Source organism: Lissotriton helveticus, chromosome 1_1, assembly GCF_964261635.1.
Source record: "Lissotriton helveticus chromosome 1_1, aLisHel1.1, whole genome shotgun sequence".
In the NCBI taxonomy this organism is placed as follows: domain Eukaryota; kingdom Metazoa; phylum Chordata; class Amphibia; order Caudata; family Salamandridae; genus Lissotriton; species Lissotriton helveticus.
In genome coordinates this window covers 611,535,945-611,561,246 of record NC_136057.1, presented here as the reverse complement: position 1 = coordinate 611,561,246, position 25,302 = coordinate 611,535,945, and the positions used below count along the sequence as shown (strand labels likewise).

Here is a 25,302-nt window from a genome sequence, read left to right as displayed (position 1 = left end):
AGCTATTCACGAAGATTACATCAATTCTAGAATAGTGCTGATGTGGTCTAGAATAATACGTGAAGCCGGGAGTCATAGGATGTAATGCTCGCCACAGATCTGTCAGCCCGTGAAGCGGGGACAACTGAAGAATCGACTTTCGAACTCTGCTCATCCTTGGAAATGCAAATCGATTTGTTGAGTCAATAGAGTAATTTAAAGTACAGTTAAAGTACCACATGATTATAACCTCCCCTTGCCAGGCCAGAAGCTCCAACATTAATTTATCAAAAAGAGCAGGTTCGTCTCCTGATTTGGACCATATAATGCACACAGAACTAATTTCCTATTATGAATTTTAAGTTGCAGGATCACCCACCTGCCACCTGGGTCAGAGGCCGTTTTTAGTTTACAAACAAAATGTTTATCTTTAAGAATAGCTACACCTCTAATAGCTGCGTTTTGTGAGGTGCATTTTAATTCCTCTAAGCCAAGTTGTTTAAACAAACCCCTATCTTTGTACGCCAAGTGTGTCTCTACTAAGACGACTAGGTGTGGCGTATATGTCTTCAGTTCTTCTCTCACCAAGCGTTGTTTAGTAGGTGAGTTAAGCCCGCCCACATTCCAACGTATACATCTAATTGTTCCCATTGTGTTAGATTTTGACATTTCGGGCACCTATTATCTTTCTCCGCATGGGACTTTTTTAAGTAGCTTGATAAAAGAAATAGCAGATTATTGTTCTCCATGCAATTTCTGCAGATTGTATTTAAATTACATTCAAGTTTAGTCTGTACATCCCCTAGTTTACACCCCCAAAGTAGTTGTTTATCACCGCATTACAGCTTAGTCAACAACAATTCTCTCCACCCCATATCACCACGCCACCTCAAACCTTGACAGGTTACCCACCCTCCCAGCCTGTGTCCTAGAGAAGGAATCACCCCCAGTGTCTTGCTGTCGATAGATGACAGCATTGAGAAGCAGAGTTCTACTGGAGCTCCCAGCATCGGCTGTTAATATAGTACATAGACAATGTGAGAGAAAAAAGAAAAAAGAGTGACAACGGAAGATATCTAGAAGTAATAAAAACAAGCATTTACAATGCAATGGTCTCGCCTTTGCAAAAGTTAGAGCTATTGGCATTGTAAATTACATTTTTATTTATGTGTTGGTTTTGAAAACAGATAAATAAATGGCATTGTCATTTACAATGCCACTAGCTTAATTTCTCGCAAATGCGAGACCTATTGCATTTGCAATGCAATAGGTCACGTATTTACGCTAGTTTGAGCTATTAACATTGCAAATAACAATGCATTTTATTTATGTTTCAAAAACCAAAACATAAATAAAAGGTGGCACATAAATATATATAAATGCATAGGTATGTATATATATATATATATATATATATATATATATATATATATATATTCACTAAAAAAACATAGGTTTCAGGCCTTATATAGTTAGGAATTAGCATTTAAAAAACCTTTGAAATTCACTCAAAAACTATAAGTTTTAGGGGTGTTATAGTTAGCTGGACATTTCACTCATACAAAACCATTGAAATTCCTCCTATATAGTTAGTTGTACTAACTATATTTCGCGCACCCGCAATCCACTGCTGATGATGTCCATCATTCATGACATGGTCAGTGACATCACTGATGACATCTCAAATGACACCACTGATGACATCACTGATGACATCATCCATTGAATGTGGCTTGCTTCTTTATTTAAATATGCATTAGATATATAGCAATTTGCATTGAGGAATGAGTGGATATATAAAAATAAATATTTGGATGGAGGATTTAGTAGCAGTGTAATTGACTGTTTACTTTAACAATGTATAGTTTCTCACTAAATATAGTGGATAGTGACTAAACTGTGTGAATAGCTGTATCACGTTGTCAGTTGTTGTGTAAACTGGTTCTCCAGTTGCTTACTAGCTATGTGAAAGTGTATTTTAGGTATTAATTAGTTAACTGAGTATTTTTATGGGAGAGTGAATGTGTGTGTGGTTCGGTGGGGGGGGTGTGACTGCCCAAAGATGTGTGAATAGTTGATTCAGTAGATATATGAAGTTAAAACTACATATTCTAACATTTGGCAGTGTATATGACAGTATAAGTATACATAAGACTCAATGATGGTGTGAGTGACTGTATACTTGTAATAATGATTTTATAATACACTAAGTATGACTTACTATGAAGTGGTGTTTGTATAAGTGTTTAGCTAAGTAAGTATGTAAGTATGATCCATTGTTTGCATAAGTGAGTAGGATAACTTCATATGTGAATAGGTTGTGTGCTGGTGTGTAATGTCGATATAGGTGTATAAGTATTTTTGATAGTGTTCTATTGTTCATTGACAGCATGTATGAGTGAATCTACAGGTAAGTGATTAGATGTGTGTATACATCTAGGAATCACTGAGTGGGTTTTTAGATACTTGTATTGCTGTGTCAATGGATTCAAATATATTACTCTGTATTTTATAAAGAGTGATGAAAGTTTTTACTAGAGAAGGAAAAGTTGTATATGATTTTCACGTGGATGATGTCATCAGTGATGTCATCAGTGATGTCATTTGAGATGTCATCAGTGATGTCACTGACCATGTCATGAATGATGTAATATGTGACATCATCAGCAGTGGATTGCGGGTGCGCGAAATATAGTTAGTACAACTAACTATATAGGAGCAATTTCAATGGTTTTGTATGAGTGAAATGTCCAGCTAACTATAACACCCCTAAAACTTATAGTTTTTTGAGTGAATTTCAAAGGTTTTTTAAATGCTAATTCCTAACTATATAAGGCCTGAAACCTATGTTTTTTTCAGTGAATTTGCAAGGTTTTTTAAATGCTAATTCTATTAGCGGATAATGTTTAAATATTTTAATATCCTAGTGGGACCACCTGAGCAGCCCTAGGGGGTCAGGGTATTTCTACCCTGCCCCCTTTTTGTGTTCTACACGTTTGTTTTTCTGCTTTTTTGTGCCTCAGTCTACCGAGCACAAGATGGATGCCAACACTTCCTGGTTAAAAGTGTTGACAACCAATGAGCATGCAGCTTTCTCGGGAAGGCATGCTGATTGGCTGCCACTGTCTGTCAACACTAGCATAAGATGGATGCCAACACTTCCTGGTTAGAAGTGTTGACAGCCAATCAGCATGCAGCTCGTGCACGGAGAGGTACGCGCAGGTATGCGTACGTACGCGTACGGTACGCGTACGGTACGCGTACGGGTAAGCGTACGGGTAAGCGCTCGGAGCGCGCCTATAGATATATATATTTTTTTTAAGTTAATTTTCGTAAAAACCACTTGAGCAATTTTCAACAAATATACAAAAGGCACTTCTGCGTACCAGACTACAATTTTGCAAAGTTTGGTGAAATTCCGTTCAGCGGTTCGGGCTGTAGCCTTGTCAATTCGTCATATGGAAATTAACATGTGGAAAACACGTTTTGGGACACCCCTTTTTTCTCGGCCCCCACTTTACGAATCCCCCCAAAACTTCCAGGGAAGGAGCGGAGCTGGCCTTAATTGTGGAAAATTACATGCAAATTCCTCCACCGGCGCCAAAGTTATTCCCAATAGAATGTTGCGGATTTCCTATGGTAGCTAGGTCCTAACTATATATACCTACTGGCTATTGCCAGTAGGTAATATATATATGTGTGCATATGTGTGTGCGTAGAGGTAGTGAGAAGTAGAGAGGTAGAGTAGTAGTAGAAAGGTAGAGAGGAAGAGAATAGAGAGTGAGTAGTAGAGAGTGAAGAGTAGAGAGTAGAGAGTGAGGAGTAGAGAGTGAGTAGTAGAGAGTAGAGAGTGAGTAGTAGAGAGTGAGTAGTAGAGTGAGTAGTAGAGTAGTACAAAGTGAGTAGAGAGTAGTAGAGATTGAGTAGTAGAGAGTGAGTAGTAGATAGTAGAGAGTGGATAGTAGAGAGTAGTAGAGATTGAGTAGAGCATAGCTGAAAGTAGTGGAGTGAGTAGAGAGTAGTAGAGTAGTAGAGAGCAGTAGAGAGTGAGTAGTAAAGTCAATTAGAGTAGTAGAGAGGGAGCAGAGAGTGAGTAGATAGTATTAGAGAGTAGTAGAGACTGAGTAGTAGAGTAGTAGAGGGTGAGTAGTAGAGTGAGTAGTAGAGAGTAGTAGAGAGTGAGTAGTAGAGAGTGAGAAGTAGAGAGTAGAGTGAGTTGTAGAGAGTAGTAGAGACTGAGTTGTAGAGAGTAGTAGAGTGAGTAGTAGAGAGTGAATAGTGGAGAGTGAGTAATAGAGAGTGAATAGTAGAGAGTGAGTTGTAGAGAGTGAGTAGTAGAGAGTGAGTAGTAGAGAGTAGAGTGAGTATTAGAGAGTGAGCTGTAGAGAGTAGTAGAGAGTGAGTAGTAGAGAGTAGTAGAGTGAGTAGTAGAGAGTGAATAGTAGATAGTAGAGAGTGAGTAGTAGAGAGTGAGTGGTAGAAAGTAATAGAGTGAGTAGTATAGAGTAGAGAGTGAGTAGTAGAGAGTGAATAGTAGAGAGTAGTAGAGAGTGAGTAGTAGAGAGTAGTAGAGTGAGTAGTAGAGAGTAGTAGAGTGAGTAGTATAGAGTAGAGAGTGAGTAGTAGAGTGAGTAGTAGAGTTGTAGAGAGTGAGTAGTGGAGAGTAGAGTGAGTAGTAGAGAGTGAGTAGTAGAGAGTAGTAGAGTGAGTAGTAGAGTAGTAGAGTGAGTAGTAGAGAGTAGTAGAGAGTGAGTAGTATAGAATAGAGAGTGAGTAGTACAGAGTGAATAGTAGAGAGTGAGTAGTAGAGATTAGTAAAGAGTGTGTAGTAGAGAGTAGAGAATGAGTAGTAGAGTAGTAGAGAGTGAGTAGAGTAGTAGAGTGAGTAGTAGAGTGAGAAGTAGAGAGTAGTAGGGTGAGAAGTAGAGTAGTAGAGAGTGAGTAGTAGTGTAGTAGAGTTAGTAGAGTGTGAGAAGTAGAGAGTAGTAGAGAGTGAGTAGTAGAGAGTAGTAGAGTGCAGTAGAGCGTGAGTAGTAGAGAGTGAATAGTAGAGAGTGAGTAGTAGAGTGAGTAGTAGAGAGTAGTAGAGAGAGAGAAGTAGAGTGTAGAGAGTAGTAGAGAGTGAGTAGTTGAGAGTAGTAAAGAATGTGTAGTAGAGAGTAGAGTGAGTTGTAGAGTAGTAGAGAGTGAGTAGAGTAGTAGAGTGAGTAGTAGAGAGTAGTAGAGTGAGAAGTAGAGAGTAGTAGGGTGAGAAGTAGAGAGTAGTAGAGTGAGTAGTAGAAAGTGAGCACTAGAGAGTGAGTAGTAGTGCAGTAGAGTTAGTAGAGAATGAGTAGTAGAGAATGAGTAGTAGAGAGTGAGTAGTAGAGATTGAGTAGAAGTAGGAAGTGAGTAGTCGAGAGTGAGTAGTAGTAGGGAGTGAGTAGTAGTAGAGTGAGTAGTAGTAGAGAGTGAGTGGAGTAATAGAGTGAGTAGTAGAGAGTGAGTAGTAGGGAGTAGAGTAGTAGTGAGTAGTTGAGAGTGAGTAGTTGAGAGTGAGTAGTAGAGAGTGAGTAGTAGAGTGTAGTAGAGAGTAGAGTAGTGGAGAGTAGTAGAGTGTAGTAAAGAGTAAAGTAGTAGAGTGAGTAGTAGAGAGTGAGTAGTAAAGAGTAGTAGAGAGTGTGTAGTAGAGAGTAGAGAGTGAGTAGTAGAGTAGTAGAGAGTGAGTAGAGTAGTAGAGTGAGTAGTAGAGAGTAGTAGGGTGAGAAGTAGCGAGTAGTAGAGTGAGAAGTAGAGAGTGATAGAGTGAGTAGTAGAGAGTGAGTAGTAGAGAGTTGAGTAGTAGAGTAGTAGAGAGTGATTAGTAGAGTGTAGTAGAGAGTAGAGTATTGGAGAGTAGTAGAGTGTAGTAAAGAGTAGAGTAGTAGAGAGGAGAGTAGTAGAGAGTAGTAGAGTGAGTAGTAGAGAGTAGTAGAGAATAGTAGAGAGTAGTAGAGAGTGAGAAGTAGAGAGTAGTAGAGAGTGAGTAGTAGAGTGTAGTCGAGAGTGAGTAGTAGAGTGAGTAGTAGAGAGTAGTAGAGAGAGGGTAGTAGAGAGTAGAGAGTAGTAGAGCATGAGTAGTAGAGAGTGAGTAGTAGAGAGTAGTAGAGAGTGTGTAGTAGAGTAGAGAGTGAGTAGTAGAGTAGTAGAGAGTGAGTAGAGTAGTAGAGTGAGTAGTAGAGAGTAGTAGAGAGAGAGTAGTAGAGTGTAGAGAGTAGTAGAGAGTGAGTAGTAGAGAGTAGAGTGAGTTGTAGAGTAGTAGAGAGTGAGTAGAGTAGTAGAGTGAGTAGTAGAGAGTAGTAGAGTGAGAAGTAGAGAGTAGTAGGGTGAGAAGTAGAGAGTAGTAGAGTGAGTAGTAGAAAGTGAGCACTAGAGAGTGAGTAGTAGTGCAGTAGAGTTAGTAGAGAATGAGTAGTAGAGAATGAGTAGTAGAGAGTGAGTAGTAGAGAGTGAGTAGTAGAGTGTAGAGTAGTGGAGAGTAGTAGAGTGTAGTAAAGAGTAAAGTAGTAGAGAGTAGAGTAGTAGAGAGTAGTAGAGTGAGTAGTAGAGAGTGAGTAGTAAAGAGTAGTAGAGAGTGTGTAGTAGAGAGTAGAGAGTGAGTAGTAGAGTAGTAGAGAGTGAGGTGAGTAGTAGAGAGTAGTAGGGTGAGAAGTAGAGAGTAGTAGAGTGAGAAGTAGAGAGTGGTAGAGTGAGTAGTAGAGAGTGAGTAGTAGAGAGTGAGTAGTAGAGTAGTAGAGAGTGATTCGTAGAGTGTAGTAGAGAGTAGAGTATTGGAGAGTAGTAGAATGTAGTAAAGAGTGGAGTATTAGAGAGTAGAGTAGTAGAGAGTAGTAGAGTGAGTAGTAGAGAGTAGTAGAGAATAGTAGAGAGTAGTAGAGAGTGAGAAGTAGAGAGTAGTAGAGAGTGAGTAGTAGAGAGTAGTAGAGTGTAGTCGAGAGTGAGTAGTAGAGTGAGTAGTAGAGAGTAGTAGAGAGAGGGTAGTAGAGAGTAGAGAGTAGTAGAGCGTGAGTAGTAGAGAGTGAGTAGTAGAGAGTAGTAGAGAGTGTGTAGTAGAGAGTAGAGAGTGAGTAGTAGAGTAGTAGAGAGTGAGTAGAGTAGTAGAGTGAGTAGTAGAGAGTAGTAGAGAGAGAGTAGTAGAGTGTAGAGAGTAGTAGAGAGTGAGTAGTAGAGAGTGAGTAGTAGAGAGTAGTAAAGAGTGTGTAGTAGAGAGTAGAGTGAGTTGTAGAGTAGTAGAAAGTGAGTAGAGTAGTAGAGTGAGTAGTAGAGAGTAGTAGAGTGAGAAGTAGAGAGTAGTAGGGTGAGAAGTAGTGAGTAGTAGAAAGTGAGCACCAGAGAGTGAGTAGTAGTGCAGTAGAGTTAGTAGAGAATGAGTAGTAGAGAATGAGTAGTAGAGAGTGAGTAGTAGAGATTGGGTAGAAGTAGGAAGTGAGTAGTCGAGAGTGAGTAGTAGTAGGGAGTGACTAGTAGTAAAGTGAGTAGTAGTAGAGAGTGAGTAGAGTAATAGAGTGAGTAGTAGAGAGTGAGTAGTAGGGAGTAGAGTAGTAGTGAGTAGTTGAGAGTGAGTAGTTGAGAGTGAGTAGTAGAGAGTGAGTAGTAGAGTGTAGTAGAGAGTAGAGTAGTGGAGAGTAGTAGAGTGTAGTAAAGAGTAAAGTAGTAGAGAGTAGAGTAGTAGAGAGTAGTAGAGTGAGTAGTAGAGAGTGAGTAGTAAAGAGTAGTAGAGACTGTGTAGTAGAGAGTAGAGAGTGAGTAGTAGAGTAGTAGAAAGTGAGTAGAGTAGTAGAGTGAGTAGTAGAGAGTAGTAGGGTGAGAAGTAGAGAGTAGTACAGTGAGAAGTAGAGAGTGGTAGAGTGAGTAGTAGAGAGTGAGTAGTAGAGAGTGAGTAGTAGAGTGGTAGAGAGTGATTAGTAGAGTGTAGTAGAGAGTAGAGTAGTAGAGAGTAGAGTAGTAGAGAGTAGTAGAGTGAGTAGTAGAGAGTAGTAGAGAATAGTAGAGAGTAGTAGAGAGTGAGAAGTAGAGAGTAGTAGAGAGTGAGTAGTAGAGAGTAGTAGAGTGTAGTCAAGAGTGAGTAGTAGAGTGAGTAGTAGAGAGTAGTAGAGAGAGGGTAGTAGAGAGTAGAGAGTAGTAGAGCGTGAGTAGTAGAGTGAGTAGTAGAGAGTAGTAGAGAGTGTGTAGTAGAGAGAAGAGAGTGAGTAGTAGAGTAGTAGAGAGTGAGTAGAGTAGTAGAGTGAGTAGTAGAGAGTAGTAGAGTGAGAAGTAGAGAGTGAGTAGAAGAGAGTGAGTAGTAGTGTAGTTGAGTTAGTAGCGAGTGAGTAGTAGAGAGTGAATTGAGAGTGAGTAGTAGAGAGTGAGTAGTAGTAGAGAGTGAGTAGTAGTAGAGAGTGAGTAGAATAGTAGAGTGAGTAGTAGAGAGTGAGTAGTAGAGCGTAGAGCAGTAGTGAGTTGTAGAGAGTGAGTAGTAGAGAGTGAGTAGTAGAGTAGTAGAGTAGTAGAGAGTGAGTAGTAGAGTGTAGTAAAGAGTAGGGTAGTAGAGAGTAGTGGAGTGTAGTAGAGAGTAGAGTAGAATAGTAGAGAGTAGTAGAGAGTAGAGTAGTAGAGAGTAGAGTAGTAGAGAGTGAGTAGTAGAGAGTAGAGTAGTAGAGTGAGTAGTAGAGAGTAGTAGTGAGTAGTAGAGAGTGAGTAGTAGTGATTAGAGAGTGGATAGACAGATGAGTGAAAGCGTGAATGGATGGATGAATGTGATCAGACTGCTACATGTATGTGACTGCTCACTCCATGAAACTACAACTGTTATCAGGAAAGAGGCCCATTTGCATGTTCCAAAGTGCCCGGTGGTGCTCTGTGTTTCCAAACACAGAATGTCCCTCTGCCCGGGTGTCTCGCATGTCTGCGCCTCTCGGAGGCCTCATTCCGTTGTGAAGAGTTGACAGTCCTTTGCCAGGCCCTGCAGACAGACATACAGCCCCCCTTCCCCCCCCCCCCCGAGGCTACGGCTACCTGGAGAGACAGAGACACTTCCCGATAAAAGGGCCTGCTGGGAGCGGGCGGGATCTGAGGCTGGTGCATTCTATCGTATGGCATTGACCCCTGAAAGGAAGTCTTTTTGTGAATATTTGGGGCCATGGAAGTCTTAAGGGAAACGGGAGGCCCCCTTGGCGTTTCTATAACAACCCTCAGCATTACTGAAAGTCCAGTGTCTCTCAAGATCATGTGTATACAATGGAGCGTGGGTCCTTGCTGCGCGTGCATTCAGCCGAGTCGCCTCTAGGCGCTATAAACAACAGTGGAGATGGGGTAGATTTGGTGCCAGATTGAGGGGCAGATTTATGAGGCTCTTGCGCCTCCTTGCGCCGCAATTGCGTCACGTAATGTGACGCAACGGCGGCGCAAACAATGCGCCCTATTTACAACGTGACGCATCTAGGAGATGCGTCACGTTGGAAACCCCTGCGCCATAAGGAGGCGTTCCTGCGCAGGGGGGGGCGTTCCTGTGCAGGAACGCCTCCTAAAAGTGGCTGAGTGAAATCTATGAGATTTCACTCAGTCACTTTCTACGTCAATTCCCTACGCCTGCTTGAAGCAGGCATAAGGGTGACGCACCATACATTGAACAGGTGGCCCCTGTGCATTGCAGGAGTCATGTCGCACTTGCGACATGACTCCTGCAATGCGCCGCCCGTGCGCCGAGAGATGCGTCACGCATCTTCACTGCCTTGCACCATGGTGCGCCGCATCATAAATGCGGCGCACCATGGGTGGCGGAGCAGTGGCGCACTGTGGCGCATGTTAACTGGTGCATCCCTAGGGATGCGCCAGTTAACATAAATCTGCCCCTAAGAGCCCAGCCCCAGGGCCCTCTGGCGCAGCGCCCCTGCCCCCCACACATGCATTGTGCTGTGGAGTTTTCTATGCATTATTCTGCCCCATATAACCACTCCCGCAGCAGAGAGAAGCTGTGCAAGGAAAGGCCCAGTGGAAGGTTTCAAGCTTCTTTGACAGTAATGAACAAATGTTGCTGTTATTGAGCTCAGTGCGACTGGTGAATGCTGTTTAATGGCTGCTGCGGGGTGTTTTAAGTTTCTATTAAGTTAAATGTTTGCCTCATGATGTAAGCTGAGATATGCACAATACTAAATATTTCCCTCAATGACCTACACACTTTAAACTACTGACTTAGTTCATATACATTTCATCAGATTTATAGACATAAAGGAAGCAATAGTGACCAATCAACTCTTCTCATTATATTTTAATATTTCATATTCTTTTTTCTTTCATTTCTTTTTTTTTATTTGTTTATTGAGTTTTCTCAAACTTGACATTCCACATATCATCTCATTATAAGCCGTTCGTTTTCATTTACACAGGAATGAAAATAGTTCCGCAACTAACAACAAATAACATATACCAGTCTTAGTAGCTTGGCGTATATTCGAGGTACATGCTTCACGTAAAAGGCTATGCAGGTACAATATACATATTGATGCAACATGGGTACTAACAGGGTGTCATGCTCAATTCCCAGTACATGTTTGGGGCAACATATCAGTCTCAACTAGTAGTACAGTAGATAAAATCCAGCCCACCTCTCCCACTGCCGGGGGCACCGCTCACCTTATACAAGCATGTAAGAGACGTCCGTGTGTGATTCGCCCCATACACCACCCCCTGAACATGATGTAGTAACATTTCTATTGTCTGCTGTGTCTGTGTCAATTTGGGGGGAGCTCGCCCTTGCACGTGATCATTGTAAGAATGGCTCCCAGATGTTTTTGGGCCTGGAGGACATAGGCATCAGCTCCCAGCAAATGCCCAGTTGGGTCTGTCCGCATGTAACATCAATTCGGGGATATCGGGATGCACACCTTTTTAATCCTTTTCCACAATTTGTATCCATCATTTAGTAAGAATGCGTGCAGCCTGACATCGAGCCTTGCCCTGTGGCCCTCAAATTTAGACAATAGGGTAGGATGAGGCGACCTCTCGCCCCAACTCAGATGCACAGCAAATAGAAGCCTTCGTGGCTGTTCAATAGTTAATCCATCATATGATACTCTGTAACCTTTTCTGCCACTATTGTATTCTGTATTTTAACTTTTTGTTCTTTCCAGTTTATTCAGTACTCCACACGCGGGATAGGTTGCCAATTTTCCAAGCTTCTCATGCGTAAACTGTGCCCATCGGGCCTCTCGCTTAAACACGACAGATGCAAAGGTTCGTTCCACGCAGTGTTTATTTTAAAACCCAACGCATTTCGGGGCTGAAAGCCCCTTCGTCAGGGGACACTGCTACAGAAGATAAAACTTCATATTCCTCCCATTTCAGTTGGGTCTGTCCGTATGTAACATCAGCCAGCCATTCTTTGAACTTAGGTACCCTCCTCCTACCCCAACGGAGCGCAATTTGCCTTCTAGCATATAATAACAGGAGAGCATGTAACTTACGTTTCTGGGGTACAGTGGCTCGCACCAGGCCGAGAAGACCCAGCAATGAGGAGGGAGTGTCAGTTCTCTCTACTATCTGGTTAACAGCGTCAAATATATCCTGCCAATACTCGGTCAACTTCGGGCATCCCCAAGCCATGTGCAAGAACGATGCAGGTTCAAACCCGCATCTCCAGCACCTCTCATCCTCCCTCAGGCGCATTCTATGTAGACTGACAGGGGTTCTGTAGAACCGGTGAAGAAACTTAAAATGGATAAGGCGGAGTTTGTAATTTGGGGAGAGTTCCAACATTTGCCTACAGCAAAAGTCCCATTGTTCTTCCGACATAGAGGGGTCTAACTCCACATTTCACAACTGCAATGATTTAGGCTCCAAAATTGGTGCTTGATTTTGCATAGTGTTATAAATGCGAGTTATTAATTTACGTGGGGAAGATTTTGTTAAAATATTATCTAGAGCCTGTAGCGTCGGGGGGGCTTCCGAAAACCCCTCCCAGAGTGCGCGTCATGCTGCTTTCAGCTTGTGGTAAGCAAATTTTTCTGTAAATGGCACTTCCTGGTCATCATCTCCCATGGGTGGGGGCCTAAAGGTACCCTCTGGGTATAGGTCAGCAAAGGTTATTAACTGTGTACCCCCAATCTCCATCACACCCCTACAGTCTTCCAGACACGGCAAAAGCGGGTTGTTCCTCAGAGCCTCAGAGGTACAGATGGCGCATAGAGTAATGGCAGGTGAGCCCGCTTTTGAAGCTCCCGCCATGCCCATCTCAATGTCTCTGCAGTATCGATATCCATCCTCGGGCGAGGGGATTTTTTATAGATCGCCACCTTCAATGGGACTGGGGCTACCGTGTCAATCTCGACTGCCACATGTGGTTGGTATGGCGTCTGGTAAATCAAAAAATGCAGAAACTGTGCCTGTGCGCACAGCGCATAAAGCTGCATATCTGGTGCTCCCAGGCCTCCCTGTCTCAGCGGCAATGTCAATAGAGCCCAGGACACTCTGGCCTGGCCGCCTGCCCACACCAAGGAGAGTAACTGGGATTGGAGGCACTTGAAAAAGTGTCTTGTGAGGGAGATTGGCACATTTGTGAATAAATATAAAACATTCGGGAGTATGACCGTTTTGGTCAATGCCACCTTCCCTGCAACAGATAAGGGCAACCTAGACCAGAACGCCACCTTATTTTCCAACCATACTACTGCTCGTCCAAAATTCAAGCTCCAAATATCCTGCAAGTTACGACTGAGCCAGATTCCCAAATATTTGACTTCCTCTGCTTCCCATCTCAGTGGGTACTCCAACAGCACCTCTGGAGTACCATCAGTCAGTGGAAAAATAACAGATTTTGCCCAATATATAGATACGCCAGGTAAACCGCAAAATTTAATGAACTCTCTGAGCACTGGGTCTAGATTTACTGTGGGATTCAGGATAAATAAGATCACGTCATCGGCATAGAGAGATATTAAGAGGCTCCTGGAACTAAAACCTATCCCCCTAGCAGTGTGGTGTTGACGTATCCTGGCTGCAAGGGGTTCCATGGCAATGGCAAATAAGAGGGGCGACAGTGTACAGCCCTGTCTAGTGCCTCGAGTTACCTCAAATTTCTCAGACACAAGGCCATTCACGCGCACACAAGCTTGTGGCTTGGTATACAGCAACTGTATGCGAGTTATGAACAGGGGGCTGAAGCCCATGCGCGTCAATATTCTGAAAAGGTAGGGCCATTCGAGTGAATCAAACGCTTTTGTCGCGTCCAGAAATATGTCAGCCGCTTGAACACTAGGGTGTAGGTAGTGTAATACCGAGAACAACGTTCGGAGGTTGTGTGACGTTGAGCGTCCTGGTATGAACCCTGATTGATCCGGGAGAGCCACCATCGGGAGGAGTGGTTGGAGACGGTTTGCCAGCAACTTTGCGTAAATCTTCACATCGACATTTATTAAGGATAACGGGCGGTATGAGTCTAATTCCAACTCCTCTTTATCCGGCTTTAGTAATGTCATGATCAGCGCCTCTCGCATTGAGGCCGGAAGGATTCCTGCCTCCAATGCCTCCGTATAGACCGCAAGTAGTCTCGGGGCCAACTCCTCCCCATATGCTTTATAAAATGCTGTGGTTAGGCCATCCGGCCCTGGGGCCTTGTTCAGTGGCAAACTTTTTATCACTTGTTTGATGTCTTCAACAGTTACGGGTAGGTCCATGTACCGCCTGTGTGCGACGTTGAACCAGACCAGAGCTACAGAATCTAGGAAGTCCTGCAGGCCCTCGGGGTGCGTGGACTGCGTGGCCGTGTAGAGGGAAGCATAAAAGGCAGCAAATTCACTCAGAACCTCCTTTTGTCCCGTAATAATGTCCCCCGTAGGATTTTTAATGGCATGAACAAAGGAAGTGGATTTAGATTTATGAATCATACCCGCTAGCGTGCGGCTTGGTCTATCACCCTCCCCATATCTCCTGGCCTCAGCATATTTACCTAGTAATTTAAGCTCTCTCTGCGCCTCCTCTGCAAAGTCTAGAAGCTTCCTTTTGAGGTCCGTCGTTATTTCCGGACTGGGATCAGAGCAGAATCTCTGGTCAAGGTCCTTGATCTGCCCCTCAACTGTTGCCAAAGTATGGCGTATGGACCTTAGTACTCCTGCCTGCCTAGCTATACATTTCCCCGTATGACCACCTTAAAAGCGTCCCACAAGGTCGCTTCAGTGGAAACACAGCCAGAGTTCAAATCAAAAAAGTCAATAATATCATTTCTGATCTCTTCTTTGAAGGCATCATCAAGCAGGGCATGAGGGGCAACCGCCAACTAAAAGCACTCTGCGGCGAGTCTGGAAGAGACAATATAAGCAAGCAGGGGGGGTGATCAGAAATCGACCTAGCAAGATGAGACACATCGAGTGCCCATGAGGCTATATTAGACGTCACCAGCCAGAAATCTAACCTCGACCAGACTGCATGCTGACTGGAGATATACGTCCCCTCCCATAATTCAGGGTTTCTAACTCTCCAGACGTCAACTAGGTTTCCCTCTGACATGAGGTCTCGAAGTGCCGAGCTAGACTGTGGGTGTAAAGATCGTGATTCGCCTTGCCTATCCATCGTATCATTGAGCACTGCATTAAAATCTCTCCCCCATATTATCGTCTGACAATTTGTAGAACCTATCCGTGACCAAACCTCCCGGAAGAAGTCAGGGGAGTCCACATTGGGCCCATAGACAGCAACTAGAACCACGGGTATGCCCCCCAATCGGCCATGAAGTACAATGCAGCGCCCCTCTGGATCAGTGTATGTCTTGTATTCCTTCCAGTCCAACCCCCCACGAATAAGTATCGCTATACCATGTGCGTAGTTAGAGTAAACTGCAGAGTGCACTTCCGCCCATCTGTTGTGTCGCAATTTCGGTGATGCCTGCGTGTGTAGGTGCGTTTCCTGTAGAAAGCAGATGTCTATATTATGTCTCCCTAAATAGGCATGGACCAGTCGTGCTTTCCTACCGTCGTTGAGTCCCCTGACATTCCAAGTAAGGATATTAAACGTAATCATGCGTGTACCCATAGCAACTTTATATCTAGTGTGTGATCACCCAGCATCTCATCATTTGGAGCCTTCCAGCATGTTCCAGTGGTTTGCATAAATCGTGTTGACTGGTATGAAACGATCAAACAAAACTCCCCCTCCCAACCCCCACCCACTCCAACCCCCCAATCAGATTGTGTCAGACCCTACCCATAGCCACTGTGAAAGTGGATGAAACAAAACATAGGGAAACTTCCCGTGGGAGCATGGTGCCGCCGGCATACACCCCCGTGAAGACGGGGTGGCTGGGGTAATGCGAACGCATCTGTGTTGGTACATCCCTAATTTCAAAAATATGTGACTAACATCAGTACGCAGAATGAGGGGGAGCCTCCCCCCCTCCCCCGCTGGTGAAGAAAAACCCACATCAGGCAGCTATTAGTGTCCCAGAGTCTAGCAAAATACAAGTATCAAAGTAGAAATTTAAGAAAAAGCATACACATCGCATCTTAAGGTTTAGGCTCTTGAGTAGGTAGAACAGACAAAGCATATCAGTCATTATCACTCAGACGGCCTGACCCTCGGGCCCTCTCAATTCCAGCCGCCTTTGATTTGGGCCCACATACATGCTTGGCAAATTTAAGAGCGGATTTAGCATCTGAGAATGGGAGACTTTGAGCTTCGCTGGGTATAAGAGGGAGTATGGAATGCCAGCTTGCATTAAAAGGCGCTTGGCTGGAAGAAACTCCCTCCATGCAGCCTGCATTGCAGGGGTGAAGTCAGGGTAAAAAGAGATAGTATTTCCTTTATGGGTAATCTTCCCTTTCTCTCGTGCCAGACGTAGTATGAGGTCTCTAACCTGGTAGTTTAATAACTTGGCCAGAATGGGCCTCGGTGTCCCGCCTATAGGCGGCTTCGGGCCCAAAGCTCTGTGCGCCTGCTCCACCACAAAGACCTGAGAGAGGTGAGGATCAAATAGTTCATGCAGAAGGTCCATAAAGTACACCTTCATTTTAGATATGGCTGTCGTTTCTGAAATGCCCGTGATTCTGAGGTTATTCCTTCTCAACCTCGCTTCTAGTTCATCATTCTTTGCCTGTATGACAGTTAACAGCTTGTCCATGTGTAAGAATTGCTCTTTGGTTTCGGATTGGAACTCAATGAATTCAGTGTGTCTGTTCTCTAAACAGTCCAACCTCGTTTCGTGGGTAGCCACCTGTTCTTTAACAGAGTCTAATTGTGAGGTCAAGTTATGTTATGTTATGTTATGGGTTTTTATATAGCGCATGACTCACCCGGGGGCATCTCAGCGCTTTACCAATGGGAATCCAGAGACGGGGAAACAGAAAAGCTATATTATGAAGAAGCAGGCTTAGAACAAGAATGTTTTTAATTGTTTCCTGAAAGACATATAGGTGCTGGAGTTTCGCAGTGCTAGTGGTAGCGAATTCCAGTATTTGGGGGCTATATACGTGAAAGCTCTGCCACCTGAACGGGTTAACCAAATACGAGGGATCTTCAAGAGAGCTAGAGCATTAGATCTTAAATTGCATTCATGTGATTGTTTGGAAAGTTTATTTTGGAGGTAGGAAGGTCCCTCCCCCTTAAGAGCTTTAAAGGAGAGACAGCATATTTTGAACAAATATCTTTTTTGCACCGGGAGCCAGTGCAGTTGTCTAAGCAAGGGAAGGGATGGGGTTCCAGGAAGACAATTTAGAACCATTCTGGCGGCGGTGTTCTGTATTACCTGCAATTTTGCCAGAGTGGTAGCGCCTACTTCGGCCAACAGGGCGTTTCCGGAATCTAACCTGCTCACTACCATTGCCTGTACTACAGTTCTACGGTGTTCCAATGGTAGATAGGGCATGATTCTACATAGTAGACGCAGGCAATAGTAACATGATCCTGCAATATTTTTTACATTGTCTTTCAATGCCAATGTTCCAAACGATTAAAGGGAGCTTTGGTTTTAAAGTAACAAAAAGTAAATGTTAATGTTCTCTTATCCAAAAAATAAGACTATGTTGTAAATAAATCACGGAGATAAAGCAAAAGACATCCTCAAACACAGCAGTATATTTTCCAAAGGCAGGGAAATCGGAAACACCCGATGAAATTCCAATGTCGGAGTTTTTCACTCAGGCTGCATACGTGGGGTCGCAATCTAAATAAATTGTGTTAAAAAAACAAATAAAGGAGAGCAACTTCAAATAATTACAATAAATACAATAAAGCCTAAATATATTCACGAACAGCCTGAAGTAATGCTCCCCTGTGCAATAACACCCAAACATATTATATGATATGACCACTATGGTGGCTGCAGGCTCCAACATCCATATCCGGACAGGGCAGGCTGTGCCGCGGTGATGTAGTTTCTTCTGCGGAGAAGAGGGTGACATGCGTGGTTCTGCCCGTGAGTTGTTACTACACCTCGGCCACAGTCTACGCCCAGGTCAGTGCCAGACACAAAGGTGGGGAGGGCAGCCGATCCGGGCTGACTCACCGGCGGGCTAAATTTACACTATGTATTTGTGTATTAGGAAAGAAAACTGTTTATATAATTGAATTGATTTGTCAAATAAGATGGCATCGTTATTAGAAGCACCGCCAGTGCGGGAGGAACATTCTATTTACAATTTATCGGTTCTACGGCAGGTGTACTATTGGCAATGAAACGTCACAATTAAACATACAATTTCCATAGTGAACAACAACTCCCCTATAGCTCCCAAGAGGTGAGGACCAATCAAACCCGAACATTTATCGATAAGGAGGCTTAACTCTTCTTCCCAGGCATCGCACAAAGTAAGGTCACAGCTGATTGAGCATCAGGAGATATCTTGTAACGGATGGTAGACTGTGGTGGAGCCCTCTCAAGCACATGTGCAGGAAACTCATCAACTCGAACTACCCTAACTAGATCACATTTTACTATACGTGAGAATCATTAACAAGGGTCAAATGTAACATGAAAATCACTCTTCAAATAGAAGTGTATAATGTGCATTAGTGAATATGCTCTGCAAAACGAAAAATAGTGAGAGATAGCAGTGGCTTCCTCCCCTTTCTGCCACTACCTTCCATATTGATAACGTGTTGGTTCTTTGAGTAACTTTTTCCATATAATGCTTTGGTCGCGAGAGTACCATATAATGTGGCATGAGAATAAACATTGCGCAAAAATATGGATTACAACATACTAAATTAGAAGAGCACTAGTAAGTAATTAAGAATAACGTTAACATTGATGCGGCTATTATTGAGACGGAAAAAAGGAGAAAACAACAACTCTGTGGGTGGAGTGGCAGGGTTATGAGGAGGATATTAATATGATCTTCACGCTAGAGGGGAGATTGCTGTTTCTCGTGCGTGTCCGTCGCCTAGATCTCGTTTTTTCGTTTTCAGAGCGGAAGGGAGGTTAGGCCAGGCGAGGGGAGTTAATTCTAAGTGGCAGCGGCACTCGGAAGTGAGTCGGCTGCACGCAGCACTGGAGGAAACCCGTGGCAGAAGAAGCTGGCGCAGGAGCCACAACGAGAGAGCAACAGCAGCCCAGCGCTTCTCTTGGAGCAAAGAATGGTGCTCACACTGACCATCAACCTACAGCAGCCGCCCCTGGGTAAGAACCAGCCGGGGGCAGGGTAAGGCAGCAGGGAGGCTTCTGCACCCCGCGTGCAGACTTGAGCTGGCATTGCATCATGCAGCAGCTGAGAGCACGCTATCACTGTCTGCTGCTCGCACGCAGCCTGATGGACACCGGGCAGGTCCAGGGCATTGCTGGCCAGCCTATGTGATGGTCTCGCTCCTACTCCATATAGGATGTAACGTCAAGCACGTTTGTGGTCATCTTTCTTTACACGCCGCCACGTGCAAACATGCATACCTAGGGCTTCCAGTGGGTTCAAAACAAGCGCTCGGAACAAGCGCTTCACTTCCTGCTGGCATAAAAGGTTCCTTATCTTCTGGCCACCGTTTAGGAGGCCAGCCAATGGAGAAGAGGGACAGGGCTTAACCCTTGCTAGTGAAGTACACTCAAAAACATAAAATCTCGCAAGCTCGACTGCGCATGTGCGCAATACGCCACGCGAGACCTAAAAAAGAGAGGAGAAAAAAAAAAGGAAACATGTATGTAAGAGAGAGAACGGTAATCCCCGAATATGCATAATAGTTTAAAGCAGGTTACGTCACATATCCAATATCTATTGAATACATTGAATATTTTGAGTCAGTTTCTTATTTAAGAATGTTATTGTAACGTGGTAAGAGCCATCTTTCCCTCCTGGTCAGTAAGATAGATCTGTGCCTGGCCATCTTTGATAACTTTCAACCGAGCCAATGCTCCTAGTGCTTTCCAAGGGTCAATAAGTTGCTTCATCCTCCACCTTTTGTCCATTGTAATTTTTCATAAATCTGCATAAATCTGACCGTGTAACAATGGAAAAAGAGTCCACTAAGAATGGTGTATTAGGCCGGTCCTTAATAGCAATGGCTTGGCGGAGTAAAAAGTTACCAACATATATGTGTATTGGTCACAGTCAGCGTGAGCCTGTCTGATCTGATTGATTAAGGAAAGCTGGTAGCCTATGGGCTCTTTGTATTTGAGAGTCCCAATCCCAGTCAGCTAAATCAGGAAAGGCTTTCTGGAATGTTTGTATGATAAATGACCGTGGATCAGAGCCCTCTGTTCCTTCTGGAATCCCAAATATTCATAAATTATTCCATTGTTAACGATTTTCTAAATCTTCGATTTTGCCTTGTAAAATGTTAAGTTGTGTATCATGTTCTTGAAGCAGCTTGGTGAAGTATGTTACTGCGCCTTCGTTGTCAGAAAGTCGTTGTTGTTAGGTTGACTTTATTAGTTACTGCTGACAATGAATGTTGTATAGTAGCATTGTCCACTCCAAGTTTGCGTGTAGTATGCCTGAGCCTCAGATCTTTGATCTGACAGAGCCTGCATGATTGAAGCTAAAGAGGGCTCTGATGAAACCATTGATGTTGATGGAGCACAAGGTGAGTCAGTAGGCACTATGACAGAGGCTTCAGCCATTCCAAAGTTCTCAGTTGTGTTTGTTTGTTTAGGCAAGCAATCTATTATAGAAGAGTTTACAGAATAAAGGGGGAGATGAGTTGACTACTAGTATTAGTCAAAGTTTGAGCTAGACCAGATAGCTTCGAGACAATCGCTCTGACATCTCTGTTTGATGAAACCTATTTTCGCAAGGGGCAGTCTTGTGAACTTAAAATGTACCTTTGCTTTTATTAGCAATTGTGCTTTTACCTTGTTGTGGTAGAATAAGGGTTTTTTCAGTAGATACACCAGACTTGTGGCCAGACTTTGCAATTTTTGCCAGCTTAGTATTGCCTCCCCCCCCCCTTAATAGACTGAGGGTGTACATTGAGAGACTCTGATAGGCGGTCAGTCGAATCAGAAGAGTCAGGTGAATCATCTATGTTTGCAGGTGATAAAGAAAAGATCGAAGTCTCTGCTGATAGTTCCATAGCAGTCTGTGAAGTATCTACTGAGTTCAATGATACAGCCCTGTTTACCGTAATTAATGCAAAAGTGTCCGGGTTCCCTGAAATCGAAGCAACAGATACTAAACTGTCTCTATGTCTGTCTAGCTCCCTACTATTCACCCTCCCACAAGAAAGCGATTCAGTCAGAACAGCAGCTTCATTGGAGGCAATTGTGGCATGTTCTTTGTCAGCTTGTAGATCAGAGGTTACTCCCAAGTCACCTAAGCCTCCAAAATCATCACCACCATCAGGAAGTTTTGGCAACCATCTTGGGACTTAAGTCCCAGAAAGAATGTAAAAGAAAAAAAAAAGGGAGCATGGTAACAATACCCTGACCCCCACAGGGGTAAAAAAGCATTTTTTAAAATATGTTCCCTTTACAAAAATATTAAAAAACAGACCACAGACTCCAGCGCTTTGTTAATTATTGACCCCTGGGTGGGCCAGGTCCAAAGGGCGTTTTTTTAATAAGGGAACAGGGTCCATATCCCCGCTGCCCCAGGGACCACCACCTCCCTGGGGATGATTTATTTATGAATAGGGGGGCCTCTCAGACCCTCCCAGACTGCCACCTCCCGGGGCTTTATTGTTAAACAATGCTAGGCCGCCACCTCCCGGGGCTCCAACTTGAATGAAACAGGGGAAGGGCAGATATGCCCCGGGGACCACCACCTCCCCAGGGCTTTATTTTAAAACAATGCAGGTGCGGGCAGACCCCCCTGCAGCCCCAGGGGCTGCCACCTCCCCGGGGCTTTAACTTTAATGAATTGGGGGCCGCGCAGAGCCCCCAGCCCCAGAGACTGCCACCTCCCAGGTCAAAATCTAAGAAAAGGAGGGGGCCATGCAGGGGTGAGCACGCCAGTAAACTCCGCTCTGCCGGCAGTTGGCAGAGTTTTTGCCAAACTCTGCGTTCCAAGTAAAGTGTGAAGTTGCAAAACTCTACAAACTCTTCCGGCAGAGTGCAGTTTACTGGGATGCTCAACCCTAGACTTCATCTCTCAAGAGTAGTGTGCTAGGAGGCATATTTGCAGAGTGGTTGAGACTCACACCCCACTCCAGACCTATTTAGACACTTATATACCCACTCACAGCACCACTCAGTTATTAATACAGCCACTGAGACACTCATGCACTCACACACTCAGTGTCAAAGGTTAGTGGTTACAGTTACAAAATAAAAATTTTAAAAAATCTTACAAATTCACTTAAATCAATGGTTACAGGGACGTTATACTTAGGAAATACAATTTTAAAAAATTGTACAAATTCACAGAAAAAAACAAAGGTTACAAGGATGCTATAGTTAGGAAACAGAATTAAAAAAACCCTTAGAAAATCACTGAAAAAACCAAAGGTTACAGGACGTTACAGTTAAGCTCGGATTTCTCTCATGCAAAACCAGTGAAAATCAGGAGTTATAGTTGCCTGAGCTGACTATAACTTGTGCCCGCGCAATGCACTGCTTATGACATCATATATTACATCACTCATGACATGGTCAGTGGCATCACTAAGGTTTTTTTTCTATTTCCCAACTATAACGGCCCTGTAACCTTAGTTTTTCCCAGTATATATATATATATATATATATATATATATATATATATATATATATATATATATATATTATATATATATATATACATAAATGTATATTTACCCAAGATGCCGTGATTCAAGGACGCCACTCCGCAAGTAGGTACGTTTTCACAACTTTATTTGAGGAAAGCTGGAAAATTAACTTATTGGCAAAATAAACTATGTTGCAAAAATGTACAGACTCCAATCGCGGGGAAGATTTGACCACAACTACCAGCATGCTTCACTGGAGATTGCATGCATTTAGGGTAAAAATAGATGTGAAACAATTCCCTTGACCCAGATTTGTTCAAACACAATAGTCAACAAATACATTAAAATATTGAATCTTGTATTTAATGTGTGATCATTACATTTTATTAAAAAATCATTTTTGTTCTCATTCCATTATATAAACAAGGCTAAAATCACATTAAATTATACACTTATAACACAATAAAAATCAAATCTTCCTTCCTAAAAAAAACTAGTAGTGCATCACATTTTTTTTTATATTAAGACAGTTTCCAATTATGACCAGCATAAAAAAGACAAACAAATGTATGACGCAATATGAATGGCATTCAAATGAGCAGTACCTGATGGGCAGTTCTCCACAGGAGTAGCCAATTTACATTGCATACAGGTGCCTGTAGATATTCCACGCATTAGTATGTGTTGTGTTTGCTATTCCTTATTATTCCACTCACTGGAATCTGAAGGAAAAATTGCGAGTCAGTAGTTGGGGGCATATCATCGGCCAGTAAATTCATGAGTCTTTACAGGATGGAGATCTCATAGGTTGGAAGGATCTATTGGATGTGCCTGCAGGTCCTTTAGTGTGATATTTTATTGAATATATAGAGTCTGGTTCTAATTCAAGCACAGTTGAAAACGTTGTTGCTAGTTAATCACTATCCAGCAGCCCAAATTCAGGTAGCTCACCAATGTGTGGTATAAAGTTGTGGTGAACACATCTTCTTAAATACTCGTAGTGCGTCAGTGTATGATGAGAGGTTAGCGGTTAGCGGTTTCTCTGAATTCCGTGGGCCATGATATAATAGAAATAGCTAATTTTTATTTTAGGGTGCCGCATGTTATGAGCATATCACGTGTTGTATTTAGTGAGTATTTCAGGCGGGGTTGTATCAGATTTCATGTTCCAGTATCCGATGAGCATTTCTAGGCAGAAGACCTCTTTAAAATTTTACCACTCAATATTTAACGGCTAGTTCAAGTTTTGGGAACCCAAAACACAGTTGACGTTTCATGGTTAGAATCAGATGGGATTTCATGACACAAAATCTTATAGGTTTTTCACAGCACATTACCTACTTTATTAATTAATCTGCAACCAATCCCACCCAGGCCTGTGTACCACAGTATTTCCAAAACCTCAGAAGAGAAGAGAGGTAAGGTAAAAGTCTCCAGATAGTGGCATTATTTTTGGGAGCGAGAATTTGTGGCACAAGTAACATCGCTTTTGGGGCGCAGGAAAGAGTCGAAGCAAGAAATGGATAACAGCTGAAAAGAATGTGGCGTTGTTGATTCTTCCAGGTCACCATGTCACTCATTTCTTCTCTTGAAAAGTGGCTTTGTGAGGATCACCTACTGTTCATTTTGAGTAGGTGCTGCTAAATTCATTAACGAGGTTCTTTGAAGGCCCCTGTCAGCTTCTGTGACAGTTCTAACGCTTGACCTCCTTGACTACTGCCACCTCTCAAGTCAACTGTGTCACATGTCCACCACAATGCAGTCCATTCAGCACTAGAATATGAGCACTTGGATTTTTTTTCCAAAGGCTTTTAAGTTTTCTTGTGAATTTCCTAGTGAAAGCCTTTCAAAACAATGATGAACAGAAAGCAGATGGAGTGGTCAAATCACAACCATGTGCAACCCCAACCTTTTACCACATTTGACTGCCCCTGAGCAGTGTAAAATACACATTCTATGCCTTAACCCTTCATTCATTTCGTTTCAGCTCTGATCACCGTCCAGGAGTTTATTGAAGGGTCCATGGATGACGACTGGGTCCGTGAAATGCTGGAGTGTGACCCAAATACCATCGAACTCAAAAGAACTGAAAACTTTGTCAAGCTACAGAAGAGCAGTTCACGCAGGACCCTGGGAACAATGCCATCACAGAGCAACTTCAAAACGTAATGATAAACCCACAAGTGCAGCTCACTAATGTACTGATGGGCTGGTCCACCGATTGATACAGCGATTGACTAATTTATGGACTAATGGACCCTCTCACTGACTGTCCGACTGATGCACTGGTTGAATGACTAACTAATCACCTGAATGACTAAATTTTCAACCAACTCACCTATTGACAGAGTGAATAAATAATGAATAAATGAGCGAATGCTTGAATAATTCTTATCCAACACATCTGAAATCAAAGCACTGTTCCTTTGAATTATGTGTTCTTATGAAAAGCAATTTAGCGCTTCAGAAAGGGAAAATGAATGAATTAAACATTTTATTCGATTAATGTCTCTTTAGAATGTAAGTCTGAGATGTTATTTGACACTAGTCCTGTATATTTAGCACAATGTTTTTCTTTATATGTTTTGCTGCATAATATGTCTGAACATAACTGTTTAAATGCTCATAAAGAGTAAAATATTGAAATAACGCAGGGGCATATTACCAAGCAATAGCGATAATTATCGCTATTGCTTGGTTAGAGACAAAAATGTACCGCTGAGCTGCGGCGATTTTTATCGCAGATAAACCTTGGTATTACCAAGGTTTATCGCAAATGCGATAAAAAACGGCCGCAATGCATGAATATCGCTGAAAAGTCAGCGATATTCATGCATTACCGAGCTAATGCTCTTAGCCATGTTATCCACCTCCCATTGGATAACATGGCTAAGAACTGCTCAGGGCAGGTGTTAGCTTTTGGAGATATTCGCGCTTAGCGCGAATATCTCCAAAAGTTGGTAATAGGAGATAGCGATGTTAGCGACTGTTTCCAGTCGCTAACATCTTGGCACGCCCACTTTGCATATCATTAGTGATAAATATCACTGACATGCAAAGTGGGGCCCAAGATGGTCACTATCTCCTACTAGCTGTCGCTAACTGGTGTTAGCAACAGCTAGGTAATAGGGAGATAATTTTATCTCCGCTTTCTTGGCTTTTAAAGCCAAAAAAGCGGAGATAAACCCCCTTGATAATATGCCCCGCAGTTCAAAATCCTGTGATGAGAGAAGAGAAAACAAGGGAGGTCCCCTT

General features: G+C 43.1%; 1 protein-coding gene across 1 annotated transcript in view; it reads left to right on the top strand.

Annotated features, from left to right (window-relative positions):
* Positions 1 to 24,761, top strand: part of LOC144770256 (guanylyl cyclase inhibitory protein-like) — a 94,169-nt gene extending 69,408 nt beyond the window's left edge. Inside the window, exon 4 of the mRNA XM_078654619.1 lies at positions 24,035 to 24,761. Within this exon, the coding sequence (XP_078510745.1) occupies positions 24,035 to 24,216 (182 nt within the window). The 3' untranslated portion in view covers positions 24,217 to 24,761. The remainder of the gene's footprint in view (positions 1 to 24,034) is intronic.
* Positions 24,762 to 25,302: the final 541 nt, after the last annotated feature.